At 42.5% G+C, this 18,413-nt stretch overlaps 1 protein-coding gene across 4 annotated transcripts in view; it reads right to left on the bottom strand.

Annotated features, from left to right (window-relative positions):
• Nucleotides 1-4,401: 4,401 nt before the first annotated feature.
• LOC116943842 (uncharacterized) overlaps nucleotides 4,402-18,413 on the bottom strand; it is a 55,975-nt gene continuing 41,963 nt past the window's right edge. For all 4 annotated transcript variants that reach the window (XM_076068168.1, XM_076068167.1, XM_076068169.1 and 1 more), the window contains 9 exons: nucleotides 17,052-17,186; nucleotides 14,878-15,031; nucleotides 14,543-14,718; nucleotides 13,052-13,174; nucleotides 12,139-12,177; nucleotides 11,014-11,112; nucleotides 9,619-9,816; nucleotides 9,123-9,238; nucleotides 4,402-8,377 (listed from right to left, as the gene is read on the bottom strand). In XM_076068168.1, coding sequence (XP_075924283.1) covers nucleotides 8,149-8,377; nucleotides 9,123-9,238; nucleotides 9,619-9,816; nucleotides 11,014-11,112; nucleotides 12,139-12,177; nucleotides 13,052-13,174; nucleotides 14,543-14,718; nucleotides 14,878-15,031; nucleotides 17,052-17,186 — 1,269 coding nt within the window. In that variant the 3' untranslated portion in view covers nucleotides 4,402-8,148. The remainder of the gene's footprint in view (nucleotides 8,378-9,122; nucleotides 9,239-9,618; nucleotides 9,817-11,013; nucleotides 11,113-12,138; nucleotides 12,178-13,051; nucleotides 13,175-14,542; nucleotides 14,719-14,877; nucleotides 15,032-17,051; nucleotides 17,187-18,413) is intronic.

Below are 18,413 nucleotides of genomic sequence, written 5' to 3'. Positions count from 1 at the left end.
CACACTGTCATTTTTCTGCATCTTTCACATGCAGCTATCTCTCTGTCTATTTGCCTGCGTCTGTCTTCATCTCTGTGTCTCTCTGGTTATCCTCTGTATAGCCATCGCAATCACCAGTTGACAACGATGAGCATTGCCAGTAAGTATATCAGTGCATTGCCGTGATTTCCGGTGGTGAAGGTGATCCACGTCCCTTGCCATCGCTGTGGGATTTCATATTTCATCGGAGCACTCTAGTTTTAAAAGCCCTGTGACTCATGATGCCATAAAACAGTGCTGTGAAGCAGCCTCCCATGACCTCTAGTGGTCATGTGTGGTCAGGAGCATTAGGATCAGAGTCGGTGCAACTCGTGTTTTCTTGCATAGAGCTCGGAGGATGAATTGACTAAAAAATGGAATCGGCACATTTTTTGTGATAAATTGCTCGGGTTCCCTTTAAAATTGCCGATTGACCTCACATCCTACCTAGCGAAGGTGGGAAAACCCGACAAGCCACACCCAGTGACGTCACCAAGCCCCGACCACAATCTTCCGTCCAGCAGCACATGTGGAAACAGAGGCGGAACTTTAGTTTTTTTCCAACTGTGTTATCGGATCAGTCGAGTAAAGGCATCATGCCATGATAAACTCTTGCAGACCTGTACATCACCCCACGCTAGGTATGTGGTGTCACGGAAGGACATTTTGTAGAATTACTTCTGAGATCCCTTAAGATTACCTCTAGTGACCACTTTTATCTACAGTGGAGGGTGTGACATTATCCGTATGCCCTGCATGGGGAAATGTTGATCAAATGGCAGTCGACCCAATATGTTTAATTCTCAGATCTGAAATTTTGGCTCAAATTAATTGATACTAATAATAACTCAACACTATTTTTGTGCAGCCATTGGTGAATGAGCTGAGACCATCAATTCAATGCACTTGAGAATGGCTTAATTACAGGTGGCTGCCCAGATGGGAATCGAGGATCGGAGTAGCGCTGACTCACTTCGTTGACCGATGAGCCATGCTGCCACTTAAAAGTAAGTGCTTACCTAATTCCATTCATTGTGCCCCCCCCCCATCTACCTTTTGACTGAGCTTACCTATAGTTATTGTCAGTTTAACAGCTTTCTCAATCCATTTCATATAATTGTTATTCATGTTTGTTTCATTTTTCTTTCTCAATGCCTATACAAAAAATCCCTGCTGCAATTCCAGTCACAAGGCAGCGTGTCTAGCAATATCCTCTAATACCACGGCACTCGACTGCATTGCCAGTCCAGAGTCAGTAGTGAAAACTCCACATTTCCATGGTGGAGCCAGCCTCTTAGCAGGATTTACCACAGTTGACTTCCCACACGTGGTCCCCAATTTTTACGAACCTCAAAGTTACTGTGGGGTGGAGCAGTAGTGCAGTGGCTTGCGCACTACCCCCCAAACCTGCCCACCTGAATTTAATTCTCAGCCATGGCTAACACCAGTGGTGAGTGATATCTGAACTCTTCATGCCCCTCCCCCCTCTCCACCAACCTGCAATGACCAGTGTGGTCAAACTATGATTAAACAATCCCCATGTCACATGTGACATGAGTGTATGAATAAAGGGATGTAAATTTAAGTCATATTAAAAGGGAAAATGGACCGAGTTCGTCACTCGGCAGATTATCCAATTGGTATACAGTATAAGTAGTATACCGTATGATTACAATATCCTGTTTTCTCCGCTGTCTTAAAGTGTTTTCTAAAACAGTATCCCCTATGTTATACAAAAATAATATGCAATTGCAATGTGCTCTTTGTTGTTCATAAAATACGTTTTAAATGTACCTGGAGCCTCATACTTAATTCTTTGCTCGATGATTTTAAGTCTTGTCATTTATTCTCGCAACAATTTTGAGCAGCCAGCATCTTCACAACGTGTATGCGTGTGTAGTGACACAGCGCCGACTGCTGTCCAGCAGCAGCAACTGCGGTGGACACTTAGCGCACACGCCGTTGAGCATATACACGGTGTGTGTGTGCCGGCAGGGCGGAGGAACTGGGGCAAGGGTCACGGTAGACCTCGTGTGGAAGCCCCTGGAACCCTCTGGTGGGTTCGAGAAGGGAGGCGCGGCTAGGGCGGAGCCAGGCCGCGCCGAGGGGAATAAAAGCAGTGGAGAGAGAGAGCTCCGGGCTGCCGGTCATGGGAGTGGACTCGTCTCGTCGTCGCCCTCGTCGCTATCACCTTCGCCCGATCATTGCGCGGCCGGCTGTCTCGGTCGACGCCGTCGGTGCAACGCGGACAGGGTCGTGTCTGGGCTGGGCTGTAGGGCAGCGTGGTCGTGAGAGAGGAGGCCCGAGTTGGTGGTGTGAACGAGATAGAGGAATAAAGAGAGAGAGAGAGAGACAGTGCCTCCTGCAACTGCCTCGTCTCCAACTGAGTGTGTGCGCCGCACACCACACGCACACACGCCGGGATGAAGGACACTACACGTGTATACACACTGTGTAAATACAGTGTATACACAGTGTGTATACACACAGTGTGTGTACACACTGTGTGTATACACTACACGTGTATACACAGTGTGTATACACAGTGTGTATACACACTGTGTATACACACTGTGTATACACACTGTATTTAAACACAGCTTACATACTGTACTAGATGGATTATTACTATTATTATCACTGTCTAGTGCATGTGCCTGTTGTGGGGTAACACCAACTGTGCTTTGGCTTGGTTGCCCCGTCCCGTTGTGTGCAAATGCTAAGGTAATGGAGGTGAATAGGTTAAAGGTTAAAGATGCCCACAGTCGTGCTCCACTCTCTTGGGGGTCATAGGTTTTTTTTTATTGCAGCTGACCCAGATTACAACTTGTCAAGGTGCCCCTAATTCAAATCTGTAAACGATGAGAAAACGACAGAAACAAAATGTGTACACAAACAGAGTGCGTATCTGTGTGCTGTTTAAACTGTTCATTTTACACATTCTTGGTTCTTTCGGTAAAGTCACGTAGAAGGGAAACAATAAAATAATAAAAATATAAAACAATAAAATGCTCACGACGTTTAGACTGCAACACAAGCAATCATCATCAAATTTTCTTGCTGTGGTTTTCACACCTGATGATGATTGCTTGTGTTGCAGTCGAAATGTCGTGAGAATTTATTGTTTTATATTTTTATTATTTTATTGTTTCCCTTCTACGTAACTTTACCGAAAGAACCAAGAATATGAATCCCTGCAGTCACGAAAGCTTTAAATAAAAATGTGTTCCTTTTACCTCGTTAAACGCATACAAAAAGTATATCCTTTGTATGCATAAGCTGCTAAACTAAATATTGTACTCCATCATGCCTTCCTATTTATCCAAACAAATGTTATCATGTTATGTAATCTGCATTGATTTGACTGAAGAGTCGAGTATAACGTCGCATATCCGACCCCCTGGGGACTGAGGCATAGGCGGATACGTGAAAAGGTCGGATACATGAACGTCTAAAAAATATGACAGTTACAACCACCAGACACAAATAAGTTACTTAACAAAAACAAAATGCAACTGCTTTAAATGTAGCCACACGCTTTGCTACGCTGAGGAAGCGAGTGAATGTACACGGGATGCAGATTATGTCACCGTGTGTCAGTGCAAAGGCCGGATTTGTAAACATCTACAAAAAAATTTACAGTTACACCGTGCACACATACAGCACTGGGTGTGGAAAATTAATTGGCGAGGGCAGATATGTGGAGGTCGGATACGTGACGTAAAGAACAATAATCCCGAATGTCTGATTTTATTCAGCCAAAATGCGTCCACTAGGCAGATTTATGGAGTCAAAGAAACGTGAAAATTATTCTTCCCCTTCACTCTGCGCTTCCCAATCCCCGCTTGATGTTTCAACTTCCGCTGGCTGTTAATACGTTTACAAATTGGTTTAGCACCAAGGGTTTTTTTTCTCTTCAATTTTATTTGCACCTTTAGCGTTGAATGAATCATGTGATAATATATCACTGCTATATTCAGAATTTGCAGGAATGCCGACTAAAATGTCACTGTGGTTGCATTACCACAGAGGATGCATTAATCATCGGAATGCTATATTTATTTTGCTTTTAAAAAATACACATGAAATACGTATTGTGTATTCTTTTACACATCCATGTGCATTTGACAGTGGCGATGTTGGTTCACACACACTGCACTGCAGTCCTGGTTTCCCCGGTTTGATTCCTGGCTCCACACACACTGGTGTCAATTGGTATCGAATCAGAGCTGGGCCTCCCCTGCAAATATTACACATCACCAAATGCGACTATTGTAGTGGTTGTGCCCCTGACACATTTAGGTGGTGGAATTTGAGCAGTTATAATTCCTTGCAAGCTAGCATAGTGGCGGCAATTTGGCATGAAATACACAAGACGACCAGTTTTTGTCAACTGCAATTTATTAGTGTTCAGGAAAACATATACTGGACTTACACGGAATTCCAAAACTGGACTCAATGAACGCCACTCACAGGTATTATATCACCCAATTCTACGTAAAAGTATACAATTACCGTGTAGATGGAGAACACAATTCTACAACACAATCTTGTTTAACCTTACGAAAATTCTTGGAATTGCAGCACTATGTAATAAAGTTAGCACCTTGTTTTATTTTCAGCAAATGTATGTCTTAGAAAATTGCAAAAACACAAACATATCTACTGACCTATTCAACAAGTTATTGTTTTGAGATTTGAAATTGTACAGAATGGGCTGTGGTGATATTGTTCGAGGGTTTCTGTCTGTAAGGTTTCCACCCGCAACAAACTCACACCCAGAGCCCATAGGGGCCAGTGCCTTCGCAAGATGAGCGTTTATTGAGAACATATTGACATTTTACTTATCTTCTCAAAACAATGTTATTTGTGGTGGCATTGAAAAATCCAACAATTTAATAGCACAGATTACCATTTTGACAGCAGTTTTAAAAATAAATAGATTGCTTCATCCAGCTTACGTCAGTCGTTGGTATATTTTCAGAATTGTGGCAATGCCATGATTTTTGCGGATGTAATTTTGTGAGCGACAAGACAGCAGTTCGGCTTATGGAAGTTTTTTTGCTTTTTTACTTTACAAATACCAAGTCCGTGTTTTCAGGGCTGTCATGGGATTCATTCAAACTTGACAAGACTTCCAAATTTCATCAATCACATTGTTGTTGTTGGCACACCAACATGATATAACAGAGCGTCTGTTTTAAGCCGGTAGATTTTCCAACAATAAGCAATAAAACAACAAAGTTCTGCCATTACACTGCCTGCCCTTTACACACAAGAGTGTAAATATTTCCATTTGTAAATGTTCCTTCAATTGGCACTAATGCAATCTTAAAAATAAATCGCATGTTCAACAATTGGCTGTATTTATTGATCGTCATGGAGAAATATGGCAGCGAATCGTTCCCAAAGGTGTGCTTTAGCAATTTGGGCCACTGTAGCACTCGATTTCACAACTGCGACCATTCGCAGTTGGAACCAATGATTCCATAACACTACCACAATCATGGACTCTCAACTAACACGATGCAAGGCCGAAGCACTCCTGTGTCCTGCGGAATTTAAGTTTTCCACGGCAAACTTTATCTCCACCACATGTAGGGCATGCGCCATAATGACGGTAACACGTAACAATGGTCTTCGTGAACTCTGACCTTTCTTTAACGTCCCGTGAAAATAAAACGAGTAATATAACACCAATCAGGAACACCGTCTATATAATATCTCCTCTACTTTTTAATTAACAAAGTCATTTTTATTTGTTCATAAACAGGGTTTTTTTTTATATATGAAAGCGAAATTTTGTTGCTGTGAATTTGAGGCAAAATGGTTTTAATAGATAGCTGTTACTGTACTAACTCTTGTTTTTTTCGGTAAAGTCACGTAGAAATAAGAAATAATAATAAAATTGCATAATAGTAATTACATAATAGTAATTACATAATAGTAAAATTACATAATAGTAATTATGTAATTTTATTATTATTTCTTATTTCTACGTGACTTTACCGAAAAAACCAAGAGTCATTCCTGCAGTCACCAAAGCACCAAATCAAGCTACTGTACTTCCTTGTGGAAATGGTACAACTGGCTACAGTTTTGCTGATGATCACAAAAGCAAGCAAGCAAGCGATAAAAAAAAACATCTTGTTATGCTGTGCTGGAGACATCCGGACTTAAGGAACGTAAAGAAGTTTGTCATAAACGAACATACCACTTTAAATTCAACTATTTTAACACTGAGTTAATGTGTTGTGGTTTATGGTGCCCATATAAACGAGCCCCTTAGACTGTAATGATATCCAAATCATTTCTCTTTTTTTGATATGGACAGGACGCCAATGGTATTTTGTAAAACATTCAACTGAGTGAGGCTGTTGTAAATGCAAGACAACATTTTGAATCTTTCATGGTACCAAATTGCCAATTAAAATATGAAGTATCATTTCTCGAGCATAGCATGTACGGTCGATCAACACACGTCTTTGCAATACAACCTAGGCAGCATTTAAAACAGGTTAAACATCGAACATACTTCAATGTACACTTACTTAATGTGTTCACCATTGCATAGGACTTTTCATGTCATATTCTAACTCCTGTGCCTCGGCATAGCCTGGTAAATGTCGGCACTGAATGCCAACTCAACCAAAACAACGCAGAGACACTTATTTATTACAACAGCTTTTTAGTTTTACGAATGTGACTGGTACCTTTGATTTTGGCATTCGTTGTTATTACTCAAAGATGATGAATTCGTATTCAGTGGAAGAGTGACCCAAGGCACAGTGAGCTAAAACTGATATTTCACAAGGCAATAGGAGATAACTAAGAGCACCCTGTAGACAACACAACATTATACTGGCAAACAAAATGCGGAGTAAATATACATCCGTGGTTTTCAGTGCATTTATTTTTACACTGCAGCACCATCAGTGGCCTCCCATGTCTACCCAGCGGAGTAAATTGTTCACACTTCGTTCATTATTAATCCTCCACGCCGTTGTTTTTGTTTAATTTCTCACCTATGACATACGTGGCAGGCTCTCATCTGTGGGTGGGTGGGGGGGGGGCATGTACACTACCTGTGAAGCATAATCAGGCAGATTTGTGCAGCTACTTGCTGTGTGTATTAATATGTAAGGTCTGCGCATCATTGTGGGCATTTCTCGTGATTTTGTTGTGAGGTTGGAACATCTATCGCACCGGCGTGTATTGTTTGCAGGATATTCTGGATCGTTCATGAGGGTAGGGTCTATGCAACAAAAAAATAATGCTGTTCAGTGACCAAGCGTGGTCAATAATATGTGTGACCGGATTGAAAGTGCAAAGAGACATCACGACCTCCCACACATGACATGAACTAAAAACAGAAAATATTGCAACCCAAAAGGTTCCCTTTTGCACGTGTGCAGTGACATACAGCAAATGACTTACACCACTCGTCCTGTACCCGTTAATATAACTGCCCACACTTTGTCATGTAACCTACAATGCCCTTTATGGAAATGCAACACAAGGACAGATAAGGCTCCTTGCACGTGTGCAGATCTCTCTGCTGGATCCAAATGGCAACTGTGAAAAGCCTATTTGAGCCCTATGTGACAGGTGACACAGTGATATGATAAAGCTATCTCCCTCCTGATGACATACAGCACAGGAATACATTATTGTTGAGTAACAAATGGATGATTTATTGTGATTCCTTTGCACTGGGCAGAGTCAATGAGATGAATACTGAGGTTCTAACCGCCTGATTTTCCCGAGACCTACGTGAGATGGTTACTCTGATGTTCCTGCAGTAGGAAACTGATGTGGTTACGTGATGAGATGGTTTCTCAGAGACCCGAATTTAATTATTTTCAATAAATCCATGCAGGAGACAGGCAACAGGATGACTCAATGAAACTAAGATCTGAAATCCATGATTACAAAAGATCTGAAGGAGACAGTTGCTCTTATGTTCCTGAGTAAGACCACCGTTAAGATGACAAGATGATTAAGATCTCTCCCGGGGGTGGGGTGAACATCTGACACAAACGGTACCATTTTTTCTGAGCTTCCGAGGACACCCTGTCAATGAGAACCCCCGCTTGCGCTCCACTCAACTCCGCCGCCGCTGGGCACCATCTACTTCTTCCGCTTGCCTTGCTGGCGCAGGTGGTGCCGGTAGCTGTTCTCCACGCACAGCACTACGAAGTGGCTGGCGCAGTGGTGCGTGTGCTGATCCAGCAGCCGCCCTGACTGCAGGGCCGAGGCCTGGCCCACGTCGTCGCTGCTGCTCCGCCAGCCGGTGCAGCTGTGGCCATTCTTGTGGCGCCCTTGCTCGTCCGCGCCGTGCCACACCAGCTTGAAGGGCCTGCAGCGCACATCGGAAGCGCATGTCAGAATCATGCGCCAATAGCGGGCCAAGCGCTTTTTGGGACTAAAGCAAATCATTTATTTTTTTTCATTTTCAGGTGGTAGGGTTTATGCCCTGCAAAAAAAAATGGCAATTCAGAACCCGATATTGATTAAATAAGTTCAACAGAGTTAAACTCTGAAACATCTCTCAGTTATTGATTTTGGTTGCAGTGCCATTTATCATTAACATTAAAATGATATTGGGGCTGGGAAGTCCTAGGCCTCCTAGGAGACTGCATGCATCATTAGTGGGGATTCACAAAGGCAAAGTAGTTAGCAAAGTGCCATGGGATCTAGAAAGACAAAGAAGGATCTATTCTGGTTCCACATGCCAGCACCTGCCTTAACTTTCTTGGTCTTGCTCCAGACAGTTGTAAAATACGCTGTGTTCAAAATGTATGGTTATAAAACACTGCCTACTATAATCATGACTCGTGAGGAAGACCCACTGCTTTAGCCAACTAACAAAATTTATTTTTCCAAGTAAGGCGGTTTATAAAACACTCCATTAAAATGGGAAACTAAGGGGTAGGGTTGATGGATCATGAGACGATTTTGTTGTACTTCCACCTGTAGGCAATAGGTGGTATCTATAGGCGGCAGTACAGCAAGTAGACATTCAACTATCCATGTGAAGTGGGAGCATTATCCCCTCCTATTTGTTTGTATCGGGCCTGCGAGGTCATGAAATCAGTACTGACCACTTGGAGTCTGTGAGCACGTTGCCCCCGTCGAAGGAGTAGATGGGCGCATTTGGGTTGAAAGAGGCCCCATCTCCAGTGAACAGACTGTTCCAGTTGAAGAAGAGCAGCTCGTTCTGTCAACAGAGACAATGGCGATGATGGCACAATTCATCGTTATTCTCTTCTCTTCCGAATGGCCTGCACATGTGCAAGACAAAACTTGGTCCAAGTGTGAGGGTCAACGATGCCACCTGCCCACCTTTAGAGATCGGCCTATGGAAGCATATTGCACCAAATTTCTATGTTATCCCTCCACATGCTAAGAAATGATGATTTCATGGTAGTGAAATATTGATTTTATTCTCAGAGCTGGCCATTGGTGATCAGTCTGAGGATATCAACTCGCCATACTTTAAAACTCAGTTTAATCATGGGTGGCTAAACTCAGCATTACTGGCTCAGTGCTCTGACCCATGAGCCAATGGGGGGGGGGGGGGGCTCCTCCCCCGCTCACCTTAAGGTTGAGGATGGGCACCTGGGAGGCCTCATCACGGTCCACGATGGCATGAAGGTCCTGGTTGGGGGAGGCCAGGAAGGCCCGGAAGGTGCCGGCAAGGCCGGCGCTGCGCGCCTGGCGGAAGCACAGTGTGTCCGCACCCCGCAGGCCGCCCATGCTGCCCATTATCGGCGTGTTCAGGGCTGCCATGTAGAGCTGCGGTGCAGGACCAGCAGGGTGTTGCGGCGTGAGGGTGACATTGTGAACAGCACACAAAGGAATATGAAATGTCAAAACATGTCAAAGTGATTATTTTACTGAAATTAAAAAAAGGAGGCAGAGCTAAGCCAGTGGTGTACATCGCTCCATTGTACGACCACTATTGACTTAATACAAACAATGGTACTCATGTCATCAACCCCAGAGGGATGAGTTCAATCAACCCCCATCTAAAATTTGAATTCTGTCTTCATTTTTGGACCTATTTGCTCTACCACTGAGCCATTGGAAGGAAGGTGAGTATGCATCAATCACCATGTCACACGTGTAGGTGTGGAGTGAGTGTGCGAATCGTGTTAAATTGCAAAATATTTTAAGCCCATCTTTTACACTTAATCACTAGTCACATTTAAAGTGTTATTTTGGAGTGGATGCCCGAGATCATGAAATATCCTTCGGGAACTCTTACAGCCCTGAAATCCTCACACGTTATTTCCGAAAACGGCCATAGAAAAGGGCATTTCAGAAAGAGGTGGATAGCCTTAATTTATATCCTGATAAGATCTCATAGAAATCAAACACCTCATATTCATTAGACACGAGTTTAAATGTATATGGCAACACAGCTAAATTTGTATTTATAAACAAGATAGCATAATACAACATAGAGCTACTTTTGTTATCTGTAGACTCACCGTTTAATCATAATCGCAAAATAGCACCCTTTTATTCGAATGACTTTTTCCCCATGTGTCTATCGTCCTACATATACAGATAACAAATAAACTCAATGTGCCATGATAAAGAGCCATTGCCCGAAACGTCGCCTGCGATATAATTTTCCTTTTAAGGCCGCAGTGCTATTGACTAATGTGTTGAGTTTCTATGTTTAATCATTTGTGTTTGCGCAACACTTCTAATGCAGCGGTATCACCAAAGAAATTTGTTTGAAAGCTAAATTCATCACATGAATTAGCCTGAACTGATTAAAAACCCACGTATAACAGATCCAGGCTGTAACCGTCCACTCATTACGCTCAGGTTAATCTGAAGGTGGCTGGCCATGATCATTACCAGCCACCAGATGTTTCGGTATCACTGCCAGGCACGGACAACAACCGCCATGACCCTCGTAGCAGCATGCAGAGCATGGCGACGTAACAAAGGCCCTGGCTGCAGGTTGGACTCACGTACAGCGTGCGAACGTCCATTTGTCCACAGTGTTTTTCCGCCGCTTTGCGCTGCCAAGCCCTGATCAGACACCTCTGACTGGTGATGTACGTAGGGGAGGAACTGCATGGACATGGAGTGGGGAAAGCAATTGATATGAACGTTACGATGCATCAGTTCATTGATTAAAATAGATTTTTATGCTCATGATGCATAGATTGAATTGCGAGCGTGAGATGTGATTGTTGTAAACCAATGTTGCATCGAAGTTAACGGAGCCGACTGGACAATACAAGTGATACAGACATTTCAAGCAAGATAAACAAGCGATATAGTTAATACAAATAGTATGCACAAGACGATACAAATATAAAAAAGTACAGGCGAGACAAATAAGGCAGTACAAACAAGACAAGTTTCATACAAATGACACGAATAGTACAAGCAAGGCAATATAAAAACAGACAATGTATATGAAATCCGCAGTACAAACAAGACACTACCGATGAAACTGCACAAATGAGACGGAAGAAATGGGCAAACAAGGCAACGCGAACACGGGAGTAGAAGCGTGATAGGCGGAACTAAGTCAACAGTACGAATGAGATGAACAATACAAATGAGAAAGTCGATACAACTGAGACAGAGCAAATGAAATAGTAGGTTAGGACGTGCCGCATATACACGACAGGTAAAACAAACAGGGACAGGACACAATTGATCATTTAGCTAAAATCACGATAATTCATCATGGACTCACGGTGGCTGTGTGGGGGAGTATGGGGTGGTGTTAAATACCGAGAGACCTAACAGTTACAAATGTCAATAATCACTATCATCATTGAAACTCAAGTGATTTCCTTCAAGTTTTAGTGCTAAAGTAAAACAAACACATGACTTAAAGCTTTCGTGACTGCAGGAATTCATATTCTTAGGTCTTCCGGTAAGGTCACGTAGATACGTTCAAAGAAGATAATTAAAAATAACAGAAAACTACGATGTTTCGATCGCAACGCGAGTGGTTGTCTTCTGAAGACCGCTTGCATTGCGATCGAAACGTAGTTTTCTGTTATTTTGGATTATTTTCTTTGAACCTATCTACGTGACTTTTAATCGAAAGAGCCAAGAATATAAAACAAACACACTTACCAATTTCTCGTTGAGTGTGTTTGGCTCAAATTCACCAATCTGGGGGAAAGGGAAACACATTGTTAAATCACATATACATGTTTTACTTTTAATACCAAAAACTTATCTGGTGACAGTCGAGAAACACAAGGACCAAATTATAAATTTCGACAACGTTCTTTTTCACCAGACATACAAATGCAATTGTTTTTTTTTATCTATAAGTGATTTTCAGAAGGTAAAGAGCATTGAAAAGAATGGTTGTAACTCACAATAGTGGATATTTCTGTAATTCCTTTTCCCATCGAGAAATTATAATACATCTCAAAATATGCAGTTCGGCTATTATTGATGTATAATAAAAAAAAATTGGCTATTGCCACTTGGTACAGCATATTCCTTGGTTCTTGGGATTAAAAACAAATATGTTCATTGCATTACCTCATTAATAAAATAACGGCTTTATATTAATCTACTGAACATTACAGTTAATTATTACCAGCTAAATGCAATTGCTTTGATTAGCACATGGCCTACTGAAAATAAAGAACTGCTTTATCTATATTGAATGGTAAAATTACACTCGACAACAAAACAACACCAAGTCTGTATAAACATCCACAAATTTGTCAGTGGAATTTGAATTTAAATTATCCATATTATCTAACAGTGTGGTGCGTGGTTAGCGCACTGCACAATGGACCCGTTTCCATTCGTGGCGAGTGATATTTAAGCTTGCTCTGGAACTCCCCCCCCCCTCCCGTGCCCCCTTCACCAATCTGCACTGACTAGCATGGTGAAGTATGGTCAAACAACCCCCGTGAATGACATAGCCTGGGGAGGCCTTCATACACTCAAAGATTGACAACAGGCTGTCAATTATGTTTCTAACCAATAATGACTATTGATTGGCACAGCACAAAAATAAACTTACTGCCAGCTTTCTCCATCCTCCAGGCACACAGAAGTAGAGATTTCCAGACTGGGTCACATAAGCCAGGGAGCCGTCTCGAGCCCTGTGCGAGACCAGCTCATGGTGGTTCCCGAACACAAGCACCTGCGGTACACACGTGACCGCTCCGTGTGAACATGCGCACCCATGTCACGAAAAGAAGGATAATGTTGGAGTTTCTATGCCGCCCGCTGCACAAGAAAGATCACGATACTTTAATTTGGTTTTCATTAGGAATTGCTTAGTCAGAGGCCAGTGCTTGGCTGCCAATTGGGAGGTTGTATTTTGAAATCCCAGAGGTGAACTTAGTCCTTCATTCCTTTGATATTGATTCAATGATATATAGGAAGCCAAGAGTGGTTTTCTTTTGGAGAAAATAGCCCGGCCATAGCAATTTGGCTCAGGGCAACAAACAGAGGTGACCACCACTCCATTCTTATATGAGTGGGTCAAACGCTTCAATTTTGAATTGACGTACAACAATATTTGACGTTAAATTGTGAGGTTTAAGTGTTCGTTGGTCGCGTTTGTCTAGAATCGTTGAGTTGGTGGTCTAATTGATGCAATGGCCACGTTGTTCTAGAATCGTTGAGTTGGTGGTCTAATTTACACAATGGCCACGTTGTTCTAGAATCGTTGAGTTTGTGGTCTAATTGACGCAATGGCCACGTTTGTCTAGAATCGTTGAGTTGGTGGTCTAATTGATGCAGTGGCCACGTTGTTCTAGAATCGTTGAGTTGGTGGTCTAATTGACACAATGGCCACGTTGTTCTAGAATCGTTGAGTTGGTGGTCTAATTGACACAATGGCCACGTTGTTCTAGAATCGTTGAGTTGATGGTCTAATTGATGCAATGGCCACGTTGTTCTAGAATCGTTGAGTTGGTGGTCTAATTGACACAATGGCCACGTTGTTCTAGAATCGTTGAGTTTGTGGTCTAATTGACACAATGGCCACGTTGTTCTAGAATCGTTGAGTTGGTGGTCTAATTGACGCAATGGCCACACGTTAAGTTCTTTGAGCTCATGATTTGGATAATGTTAAGAGCTTTTGTACATGCAATGCACACCTTTGTGTGTTGTGAAAGCTATATGGGGTTCAGTGATGGCAGAGTGGTTAGTGCATTGCACTATAAAACTGGTCATCACAGTTAAATTTCCAGCCATGGGGAAATAACTCCCCATGACCACAACATGCCGTCAGGATGCCTTCATCCAGCAGTGAATTTTCGTAAAATAAATTGCCTTGAGTATTATTCAATGCTGCTAAATTACATATTAATGCTAAATTCTTACAATGACTCATTTATTTTTGCGTGTATTTAATTATTTCCACTGACAAAAAAGTTCCCAAAAGAAAGCGCAGCATTTCTTCTCAAATCAGGAGAAGACAGGCATTTGCCAATATTGGAAGAAGGCAACTGCCGGTTGTTATAAATAATTGCTGAGAGTAGGGAGCCTAGGCCTGGCCTACCCCATTCCCAAGTGAACTTTGATCGCAGGACAAGGTAGAGCCATCAGGCCCCTGAGGGCCTTGAGGTCCATGTGGCCCAGGAGGGCCAGGTGGCCCTGGTTCGCCAGCAGAACCAGGGAAGCCAGGGGGCCCTGGCATTCCGTGCTCCCCGACGTGGCCTCGTGGTCCAGGTTTTCCTGTCCGTGAAGCAAAGCACACAGGCAGCAACTGTCATTCTTCCGCATTCAGTGCATGCCCCTTAAGTCTCAGAACAAATTCTCAGTGGCACAGTGGCAAAGCAACAGCTTCATTGAACAATGCAAACTAATCCATAGATTTGGTTGGATTTGACTTACCAGGCACACCTACTCCAGGATTTCCCGGAGGCCCTTGGGCACCAGGGAGCCCAGGCTGCCCAGTGGGACCCTCCAGGCCATAGCCTGGCTGCCCATTAGCTCCTGGGGTCCCTGGTATCCCTGGGGGGCCCATCACTGAATCTCCCTTGGGGCCCTATGGGATGCCATAGTTGCATAACAATTTTCACAAAGGTCACGGTTGTAAACTGTAATGGGGATGAGAAAGGTCAGAGGCAGGGATATAAAGAATGCTGCACATTGATGTTGAACAGGTTTGGGCCTGCAAGCTCACACCACTGCCAGCGACATCGACATCTAAGACAGTTCAATATTCATTAAGATGTCTGAAACATTATCAAATTGCCTTGCAATATGAAAATAATAGCTCTCTTTAAATTTTATTTCCTCTCTGTAAAATTGAATTTAAAATGTTATATTCTGATTTCATAATTAGGGCTAAACAAATAATATATTATTAACAGCTCCTGCACGGGAAAGAAGACAAAAGGACATTGCAGATACAGTATCGACTAACTACATTCCAATTGTAATGTAAAGGGCTTAAATGCACCACAATCTCAGGACACTTAGTTGTAAAGTTTGAGATGAAATTAACTTTAAGAGAGACGATACGTTTTATGTATGCAAGGAAAGGAAATTGACACATACTTAATAAATAATTACATCCACAATTAAAGTCAAATAATTAATCATATGCAGAGGATACAAAAAATACTGAATAGGGGAAGAGTTTATTTTTGCCGATGACGACGATAAATATTAACAGGCAATGATAAAGAAATTATCATGAAGAAATACAATTATACATTTCCATTTCGAACTCCAAATACTTTCATTTGGAACATTTGCAGCTTACAGCTCACCACCTTGTGTCAGACAACATCCCTAGAAGATGATGTTACAAGTGTGTTTAAACTTGAATAAACTTTTTTCATCCACACCTTTTATATGTCCTGCAAAATGTGTTCATTGCAATTTTTAAATCTTAGAAACACAATAGCTGAAGTAGGAATAAAATCAAGTTTTGCTTGAGAAGATGTTTGTAACCTACATCACCTGTTTGTATCACCCCGTCGATATTAATATTGAATAAATAGTAATCAAACAAACATTTATTTCGATTCTCAGCTGAATTATTTCCCAAATGAAATGAAAAAAACCCAAAATATTTCGTATGATTTTAATGTAGCTATTGGTGACTGGGCTGAAACCATCAATCCAATGCACTTGAGAAGCTGATTTATTATGAGTGGCTGCCCAGATTCAGACCCATGATTTCAGGGATATGGGCTCAGTGCTTTGACCCCTGAGCTACCAGACCACCTCTTAAAAGGTTAAGAGGTAATCAAATATTTAACACAAATGTATATACTTTGTAATTGGGAGAATTGAGTAGTGCTGTCATGAGCTTGATTTGAGAGGGTCTGTTTTTCACAATGTCTATAATGATGCTGATCAGCTTCAGAATGATAACCATTGATTATAACCATAATTATAAACTAGATTTGGTTTCCATCTGTTGAGATATAAAACTGCATTGATGTCGGTAGACTGATAGATGCAGATTGTTTGGTTTTGTATATCCCTCTTCCCCTTCCCTTTTAAGTTCTTCTTTAATTTATTTTCACAGTTTCCACATTTGGATGATTTATTGCAAGGGCCTCAACTCGGGTTCTTGGATTCATTTGTTTATTGTGCATTCTGTTTTTTATGCTCTCGGTAAAGGTGCAGACCTGCAATGACTTGTTTATCACCACTCCTGACCAAAAGTGGTGTCCACGAGAGAGAGCGTTAGAGGGTCCCCTCTGGAGGGAGTTGTGGCCCACTTTTCCACACTTGCCAGATATCTTGGAATAGGTTTTATTCGCCACACTTTATACGAACACAAGTTACCGGCGGGATGACTAACTGTGGTGTTCCCATTTCTACTACTGGGTTGACAGAGGCCGAGATGATTTGAGAAACTTGCACAATTCGTTCAAATGCTGCGCCGGGGAGATTGAACCGGCGATCTCTGAATTGCAAGTCCAGCGTCATACCCATCACACTGTGGGACTATCCCATTAAAATGGACGTAAATCACTTTTTTTTAAAAGAGAGATAGTAAAATATGAGCGATAACAATATGTGTCATGTGTGAAAAGTTTGCTCACCACGGGCCCCATACGGCCTGTAGCTCCCTGAAGGCCTGGCATTCCCGGCTCACCCCTGGGGCCTGCGACATAGGAGCCGTGTCCCTCTCCTGGCTCCCCTTTCAAGCCCATCCTGCCGGGCTCTCCCTTCTCTCCCTGCGTACAACGGGCACGGAATGAGCAGCCGAAGGTCAGCGTAGGCGAGAGCGAGCAGGCAGGGCAGCTGCCTCCCCTCCTGTGGTAATTTGTATAAATCATCTTAAGTGATATCAACCCTTAGATTACAATCTAGATTACTGTAGTTGTAAAGTAATGGGATATTTTCACTGGAGTGGTTTTGTGCAATCAGACATTTGATTTGAAAATGTTATATTTTTGGGAAAAAAATTCACCCATTTTTATCCCGATTGTGCTATCGGTAGGTATCATGTCAGGTTAGACAATGACCCACAAGAATGGATATTATAAAACTACCTCTGAGATCCCTTAATTGACCTCTGGTCCGCACAATAGTGGCAGCACTTTCGTACCCACTTTGCCATGTGATATGAATGTTTGTTGCCGTGACAGTCAAGTGATATTTCAATTCTCAGAGCTGGAATTCAGCCAAATTGAGGACAAGACCAAATTCTATATGATGGGATTTTTTTGTGTGCAGAATCTCAGCCTAACGTTCTGACCCCTGAGCAACCCGACTATCTCCCCTCTAAAAAAAATCAATATTTTACGTACAATACCGACTATAATCACCCAGGAATGGTCTGTCCTTAACGCTCGTGACGTCACTCCACATCAACCAGCCCCCTCATTAATATTCATGAGCAGGTGACATCCTCCAAAAATGAGCCAAGAATGTCTGTGTGCATCGCTCGTGACGTCACTCCACGTCGACCTCATTAATAATCATGAACAGGTTACGTCCTCCACATGGACCCCCCCCCCCTCATTAATAATCATGAGCAGGTGACGTCCTCCAAATGGACACGCCCCCGCCATTAATAATAATTAGCGGCTGACGTCACTCCACATGGGGGGCCGAGGCGCCTCCTCCCCCCTCCCTCGGCGTCAATTCACAACCCTCACTACAAAGGCAGAAGCCTCACGTCACGTGATCTCCGTAACGCTGTTGAGACATCAAAGTAAAAATGACGTCATGATGAACAAGGGATCATAACCTTAAAATGAAATAGGTCTGTGTCACCGCCAAACTGCACACGCATTCATGCAATGAATATCACGTTGCGGTCTGCTCTTCGCTTAGAAGTTTCCGATTTACTGCAATACACCCGTCCTTGGACGGGCAAAAGGCTAGTGTTTAATATTTACATAGAGGTTAGATCTACTATTTACAATAGACTTTCCCCTGAAGCTACCTCTTACTCT

The sequence above is a fragment of the Petromyzon marinus genome, chromosome 19 (genome assembly GCF_048934315.1).
Source record: "Petromyzon marinus isolate PM22_M1 ecotype Great Lakes invasive population chromosome 19, UKy_Petmar_22M1.pri1.0, whole genome shotgun sequence".
Lineage (NCBI taxonomy): Eukaryota > Metazoa > Chordata > Hyperoartia > Petromyzontiformes > Petromyzontidae > Petromyzon > Petromyzon marinus.
Note: the sequence above shows the minus strand (reverse complement) of the source record. Positions and strands in the feature narration are given on the sequence as shown.